We start from the raw sequence: 8178 nt of genomic DNA, 5'->3' as shown, positions 1-8178 counted from the left end.
TCGTCCGGAGCCATCCAGAGTCGTTCGGAGTCGTTCGGAGTCGGAGTCGTCCGGAATCGTCCGAAGTCGTCTGGATTCATCCCGAATCGGCTACAGATAGCATCATCCAGAGTCGTCTGGAGTTGGCCGAGGTCGGCCTTCGAAACAAAGGCCTGTATAAGAAGAGCACGCGCAAAGTAAAAGTCAAAAAACACAACAAAAGGAAATGTCTGATTACAAGCCCAAAGGCTCCTGTTGGCTCCCACCATCTCCGATTCCGGTCGACTCCGAATGACTCCGACTCCGAATGACTCCGACGACTCCAAACGACTCCATACGACTCCGACTCCGGATGACTCCGAACGACTCCGGACGACTCCGAACGATTCCGAACGACTCCCGACGATTCCGGACGACTCTGAACGACTCCGAACAACTCCGGAAGGCTCCGGGCGACTCCGGGCGACTCCGACTCCGGGCGGATCTAGTTGTTCCATTTTGCCGGAGTCGGAATCGGACTAACAATAGTTGGAGTCAGATCGGAGTCGTGGGTGCGCTCCAGCGAGCACATCACTAGTACACGAAGATCGAACGCACCAAGACTCCCAAACTACAAGACACAGTAGTCAAGGAATTCTTTGTACTTCAAAGTGCTGCAGTTGTATAACAAGATGCCGCAAATAATAAAAGATACGATCAATGTAGCTGAGTTTACACGCAGATGTGCTGTTTATGTCAAATAATCCTTCTAAGTAATGCGTTAAGTGTTGTGTTATGTGTCTTTGTCTTTTGTTAAGTAAATTATGAACTGCACTTGTCATCTTTGATGATGATGAGATAAAAAAGAAAAGAAAAAAAAGTGAAAAACAGTTTTCAGCTGGTGCGCGTGCAAGGGGACGTTAAGAATATCAACTAGGGTTGCAAGCTGTTTGTAGGTTTGTTTGTAGGTCAGTATGGGTCGCAATAAAAGGTAATGAGACATTTGCTCCTACTATTTGCGTAGACTTCTGAAGGAAGTGCTTTGTGAACAGAAGGTTCGGCCTTACGAATGCCTCACTTGATCAAATTAAGAATTAATCAATAACTTTTAAATTAGTAAATAAAATAGGTAAATAAAATAAAATCGCAAGATAAACCCGTCTCGCTTAAACATGTTTCTGGGGTATGTGGTGGTACTCATTATCATCTTTTATTAGTGGTGTGTAAAAACGGAGATAAGCAGCAAAAATACAATGAATGTAAGGGTGCTTCAGGTGACGAAAATTGTGAAATAAGAAAAAAAAGAATTGAAATTAATCAAACTTAATCAATCATCAAAACTGATTTTCATAGTCATCCGCGCACCCAGAAACAAGACTACAGCAAAAAGCAATAAAATATCAGTTTATCGATGAATTTTTGTACAGAAAACCCGATTGTTCTTTGTCAGCCGTTAATCGAAAAAGGCATCTATTAAGCTTAATGCACGATTTCATTACTGCCTGAAACGGAGCGATACAATAGTTGATCATGTGCTAAGATTAATGAACTAGATTCAATTCACTATGCTTATGTTGTACGTGTGCTGATTACACCATAGGTTTTCCTATCTCAGTACTGTTTTATTTTTAGTTTAATTTTATAACACCCGATAAGATTACATCCAGTCGCACGTGCGAACAAGTTTTGTCGAGCCGAGAGCAACTATAACTCTGCAGCGTTCTGTAATTGCTCCTCAGTTGTCCCCAGATAGCTCGAGAACAACAACGTGTGCAGTGACGATGGCGAACTACCGTACGGTGTACGATGAGACCACCCGGACCTGGCACGGTCCTACCGTGAAGCATCTGTTCAACCCGGAGGCCAGCATGGGACAGATCATGCTGGAGGTACTGAGCCGCTCGCCGGATCGCGTGATGCAGCAGGACATGGACACCGGGCGATCGCTGACGTACGCCGAGTTTCGGACGCGTTTGATCCGCTTCGCCCAAAACCTTACGGCGGCCGGTCTGCGGCCAGGTGAGGTGGTAGTTTTAGCCAATGCAAACAGTGAAAATCTGGCTCCCCTGGCGTGTGCCCTGCTAACGATCGGTGTACCGTTTAATCCGCTGGCGCCGGCCTTTAACGAGGACGATATGGAAAACATGCTGCGAACAACGAAACCGAAGCTGGTGTTTGCCGATGCGGACAACTACGAGGTAGTGCGAAAGGCGCTGGAGCGTGCCGTACCTCGCGGGGACACGTTGCCTCCAATCTACGTGTTTGAGTGTACTCGGGACGATGTGAAACATGCGGAGGACTTCATGAAGGAGACGGGAAGCGAAGAAACGTTCGTGTATGTATGGCAGGGTTTGAAATCATCCGAACGTAACAAACTGACCTTCAATCTTTATCTCCAACAGGGCACCTTATCTGGGTGACTCCAAAAAAACGTTGGCCGCGATATTGTGCTCCTCCGGAACATCAGGAGCCCATAAGGGCGTGCAGGTAACACACGCCGCCTGCATGCACATGACAATATGGACACGGTTCAATGCCACTCCGGAGGTACACTTCAACTTCAGCGCCCTTTATTGGACGACCGGCTTTGGCTCCATGCTGACTCCGTTCTGTAGCGGGGCCGTACGACTTATCACACGCAAGCCCTTCAACGAAGAGCAGTTTTTGGAGGCGGTAGAAAAATATCACGCCAAAGGGATCTTTCTACCCACGGCTTATGCAAACGCTATGATGGCTCATCCGCGCATGAAAACGGCCGATCTGAGTTCGATCAAATTCTTGGCACTTGGTGGCAGTCACGTGCCGGAAGAGTTGCGTGACCGGATCGATGCACTGCTCGCACCGACCGGAGGCCGCTCGGTGAACGCATACGGATCGTCGGAGAACGGTTCCTGTGCGATGGACATTATTAGGCGAAAGCCAGGCGCGATCGGACCATTGATGCCGAACGCGATGGTACGCATTGTGGACGATGACGGGAACCGGCTGGGAGTGGGAGAGCAGGGTGAGCTACTGACGAAGGCGATCGTGGATTTCGGTGGATACTATGGCAATGAGGAGGCTTCCCGGAGTGCGATCGATTCGGACGGGTTCTTTCGAACGGGTGATATCGGGTACATCGATGAGGAAGGTTTCTTGTACTTGATAGATCGCAAGAAGGACATCTTCAAGTATCGTAACTATCACGTATCACCGTCGGATCTGGAAGCGATCATTATGCGCATCGACGGTGTACAGGAGGTGTGCGTGGCTGGAATTCTAGATACGAAGGATGCAACCGATGTGCCAGCGGCTGTCATCGTGAAACGACCTGACTCCAGACTAGATGCTTCCCAAGTGCGCTCGATCGTCGACGGTCAGGTGTCCGACTTTAAGCGACTGCGAGGAGGTGTTTACTTTGTAGCGGAACTCCCAAAAACCCAGACAGGCAAGGTAATACGTCGGAAGGTTATCGAGATGATAACGCGCATGAATCAGCTTCCCGACAAGTGTTGAAACTGTTGACAGAAATACATCTCGCATCTGTTATCTTTTGCGTACGAACGGTTACCTTCGTTGTATTTCGTTGGCCTTGTTATTTGTTTTTTGGACTGAGCTTTTGTGGTCCTATAATAGCGAAGAGCACAGCGCTGAAACCTGTTTGCCTCGAGGAAGCAACACGGAACGAGCAGGAACCGGTTCCAGTACGGGCGAACAGTGGGGCAGAGCGTGGGCACGCAAATGCTAAAACTTCGTGAACTCAGCTCAATTGTGGGACAATCCCTTCAGCTGGAAGGCATTCGAATAGTTGTTATGGTCAGCGGTGTTGTGTTGTGTGGATTGTCGCTTTAGTTCCGAAAAAACCATTTCACGAACCGCATTCCTCTATCCGAACTATCGTGAACGTCGTTGGTAGGGCTTGACTCGTAAACGAGTTCCGATCGCAGCCGCACCACTATCAACAGTGAGATATGGTGGAGATGCTCCAGCAAATCTGATAACCTCCACGACGATAATTCTCCACGTATCATCTCGCAGCTACACTGACCGATAGCGCCAGTCTCGAGACAGTCATAGTGCATTGTTATAGCCGTGATAACGAGGCATCGTAGTGCTTCTCTCAGAGATAAGTCGAATACTGTTCACTGTTGTTCTCTGTCGTGTGCCAGTTCAAGACTCCGCAGTAAGTGTTTGGCTTTTGAACGCACAGGAAGTAGTAACGCTCCAACATGGCACTCTGTACGTACGATGAAGCGAGCCGAACCTGGTACGGCGTGCAGCGCGTTTCGATCTACAACCCGAAAGCGAACGTTGGTGAGGTCCTGAACCATATTCTGCTCCGTACGCCCGATCGGATCATTCAGATCGATATGGATACGGGCAGCCGGCTGAGCTGTGCCGAGTTCCGGATGCGCATGGTCCGCTTCGCACAGCATCTAACAGACGCTGGACTGCGCAAGGGTGACATTGTGGCGATGGCAAACGGGAACAGCGAGAATGTGGCACCGTTGGCCTGTGCGCTTATGACGCTAGGAGCACCGTTTAATCCGCTTGCGCCCGGGTTCAATGTGGAGGACATGGCGCACATGCTGCGTCTAACGCAACCGAAGATGGTATTCTGCGACGATGACAATGTGGAGGTGGTACGGCAAGCTGTCTGCAGTGTGTTGGGGGGTGAGATCCCGATCTACGTCTTTGAGAGCCAGCGAGATGATGTGAAGCATGCGGAAGATCTACTGATTCCAACGGGCAAAGAGGAACAGTTTATGTAAGTAAAGGAAATTTTGGTATTTTTGGTTTCTATTGAATGATGGCTTCGAATGTTGCTCTATATTCAGGCCCGCTCACTTGGGAGATTCGCACGAGCTCCTGTCCATGATACTCTGCTCGTCCGGTACTACCGGCCCACCGAAAGGTGTTTGCGTGACGCACGCACAGACGGTCTCTACGATCGGTTGCTACCCGACGGCCAAACCGGCGACAGTGTTCAACTTTAGCCCACTGTACTGGGGCACCGGGGTGTACATGATGCTCAGCACGTTCTCCGGCAGCTCCACGCGCCTTATCACGCGCCGCCCTTTTTCGGAGGAAACGTTCTTCGAAGCGGTGGAGAAGCATCGGGCCAATTTCGTGTTTATGCCACCGTCGTACGCCAGCCAGGTTCTGCGCCACGAGCGCACTTCCCAGGTGGACTTCTCTAGCTTGAGCATGCTGGCAATCGGAGGCAGCTACGTATCGGAAGGATTGCGCGATCGGTTCGATCGTCTGCTGCCTAATGGGCGTACGTACAATACGGTCGGCACATCGGAGGTGGGATGGGTGGCGACCGATTTTGCCAAGCGGAAGCCAGGCTCGGTCGGTACGCCAGTGGTAAACGTTTCCGTCAAGATCGTGGACGATGACGGTAACGATCTGGGAGTTGGTGAACGGGGCCAGGTACTGCTTAAAGGCGCGGAGCCGTTCATTGGATATTACAAAAATGAGGAAGCCACACGGGCAACGATCGACGAGCGAGGATTCATGCGCTCGGGCGATATTGGATACGTCGATGAGGAGGGCTACCTGTACCTCATCGATCGGGAGAAGGACATCTTCAAGTACCGTGGATTCCACGTGTCGCCGAGTGAGCTGGAGGGGATCGTAGGTCAGATTGAAGGTGTTATGGAAGTGTGTGTTGTCGCGGTGCCGGCAGACGAGGAGCGTACCACCGAGTTGCCGACAGCGGTTGTCGTACGCGAGGCCGGAAGTTCACTTACGGCGGAGCAGGTGATGGAAATAGTGGACGGGAAGGTGTCCGACTTTAAGCGCCTGCGGGGTGGAGTGTATTTTGTGGAGCGCTTACCGAAAACGCAGACCGGGAAAAATGTGCGACGGAAGGTGCTGGAGATGGTGTTGGAGCTGGCGAAGGAGAAAACGGGCGCTTGAGGTGTCAAATTGGAAGGAACAAATCGAATTTGTATTAAGACACTACGTTTAACAGGGTGGAGGATTGATGATATGATAGTAAATAAATAGTAATTATTGTATGTTTAATTTAAGCTTAGGCAAGAATTGATTCATCCGAATAGTCCTATTAGATATTCATGTCGCAGCATCTTGATTGAGCTTTGGGTAAGCTCAACAATGTGCGTCAGTTCGCTTTTTGATAGTCTGTCTGTGGTTATTCTACTCTTCCATATCTCTCTTTCTCTCTTTCTCTCTCTTTATTTCTCTCTCTCTCTCTCTCTCTCTGTCGATGTCTGCGTTCGTCTACCACAAAATCCGGTGCGTACGAACGCGGAGCAGCAATACTGATAGATCCAAGCTGACGGACCACGCAGCTCCTCCGTACGACCATCAGGTCGCATAACAACAGACTCTAATTACTTCCGTGAAATTGAAACAGATGTTCCCGTGGAGCGGATGCGCGTGTACCTCCACAGCAGATCGATCCGATCGGCCATTGTACGATCCAGCTCTCTGTGTGTCTGTGTGCAAGCGGGCGCGCGCGCGCGCGCTCGCCTATGACCTCGGTTACCCCCGGATGCCGCGGATGCTGCGATTAATGAAGAAGTTAGCGCGCTAACGCACACGCAACCCGCTCTCCGCAAGAAGGAAACCGCTGGCAGGAACTTTACCAAAACTTCACCCTCTGCGTGTTGCGGTTTACTCCCACGGCAAGTTCTAATGCGCACACATACACACAGGAAGGGAGTGGAAGGAGCGGACCAAGCGGGTTGGATCGGAGATTGGTTTACGCAAAATGGCCGTGTAGGTGCTACTCCCCCCAAGTTGGCCGGTATGGTAGCTGGTTCGCAGAAACTCTATTCGGATTCGCATAAAAGATTCGGAAATTGACCTCCCCCCCCCCCCCCCCCCCGTTTTAGCCGGTTTTGGCACTGTAATTAACCTCTCTCGAGGTATTTGCTCATACTGTGAGGTACGGGTCGAAGGTAACTGGAGCTTGGCAGTGATGGAAACGGGTCAGCACTAGCTAATACACGCTACTGTTGAGCAATCCTGAGCAGTGTTCCGATTGTTGTTCGAGATTTGAGTTGTCCGAGGCTCAAAATTCAAAATTTTATTATAATAGTTTTGTTTTCTTTTAGGAGTTTAATTTAAAGAATACGTTTTATTTTGTAAGGATTCGCATATTGCCTTTGGTTAACGAACTTGCACATTTTTTACACATGTAACTGTTATTAATTTATTAATTCTGTGAAGCAGATTCGCTCCTTTGATAAATAAAGCACATGCCTAAGCACTATGATACAAATTGGTATCGTATGAAGATACAAAAACCAAATTGGGTTTTGATGCTTTTGGGTTAATTGTTTTCAATAGTTTTGTTTAATTAATGGTTCATTTTAGTATCGTATTATTTTGAATTTAATTTTTATTATTTTTTGTTAATAATAATAATAATATTAATAATAATAATAATAATAATAATAATTACAATAATAATAATAATTATTATTATAATAAAATAATAATTATAATAATATTTATCATATAATTACCATTCTTATTTTTTATTATTACTATAACTATTTTTTATATTATTATTATTTTTATTATTATTATTATTATTATTATTATTATTATTATTACAACTATTTTTATTATTATTATTATTATTATTATTATTATTATTATTATTATTATTATTATTATTATTATTATTATTATTATTATTATTATTATTATTATTATTATTATTATTATTATTATTATTCTATAATTAACTGAAAAATAATAATAGTTATTATGATTATTATTATTATTATTTTATTATTTTTTTTATTAATACAATACGTTGAAAATTACATTACTACTAATAGGTGGTATTTACAATAATAGCATACTGTGTCAAAACAAGTTTGACAGTTGGTATCTGATATCATGACAACACTCCACGCAAAACTGCACGCCAAACTAGCCTAAGATTTTCAGCCTGATAAATATGTGAACAAATTTCGATTCATGACGGGCTCAAATATGTCAGCTCATATGAGACAAAGGAAGGCTGAAGCATAAATATTTTGTCACTACTGATTAAAAATGGTTTGTTTCATTATTTTTGAAACATTTAAAGTTCTTGAACCAATTTAAAAAAGAAAAAAAAACGATATTAAAATGTGTCTATGTCATTTGTGCCAAAAATGGTGAAATTAAATATTGCGTACGATAATTGTCGAATCTGGCTACAACCCGAATGATGTATATAGTTCCATTGGCAGGCTGACATTTCAGCTTATT

At 46.1% G+C, this 8178-nt stretch overlaps 2 protein-coding genes across 2 annotated transcripts; both read left to right on the top strand.

The window, feature by feature from the left end:
- Positions 1–1679: 1679 nt before the first annotated feature.
- Positions 1680–3507, top strand: LOC121596860 (probable 4-coumarate--CoA ligase 3). The gene is made up of 2 exons (XM_041922188.1): positions 1680–2293; positions 2361–3507. Exons 1-2 carry the CDS (start codon positions 1740–1742, stop codon positions 3451–3453), a joined length of 1647 nt encoding a protein of 548 aa, XP_041778122.1. The 5' UTR covers positions 1680–1739; the 3' UTR covers positions 3454–3507.
- An 84-nt stretch (positions 3508–3591) lies between these two features.
- LOC121596861 (probable 4-coumarate--CoA ligase 3) lies at positions 3592–5970 on the top strand. The gene is made up of 2 exons (XM_041922189.1): positions 3592–4705; positions 4776–5970. The coding sequence occupies exons 1-2, from the start codon at positions 4167–4169 to the stop codon at positions 5860–5862; spliced, it is 1626 nt and encodes a 541-aa protein (XP_041778123.1). The 5' UTR covers positions 3592–4166; the 3' UTR covers positions 5863–5970.
- The last annotated feature ends 2208 nt before the right edge of the window (positions 5971–8178 follow it).

The sequence above is a fragment of the Anopheles merus genome, chromosome 3R (assembly GCF_017562075.2).
Source record: "Anopheles merus strain MAF chromosome 3R, AmerM5.1, whole genome shotgun sequence".
Lineage (NCBI taxonomy): Eukaryota > Metazoa > Arthropoda > Insecta > Diptera > Culicidae > Anopheles > Anopheles merus.
Note: the sequence above shows the minus strand (reverse complement) of the source record. Positions and strands in the feature narration are given on the sequence as shown.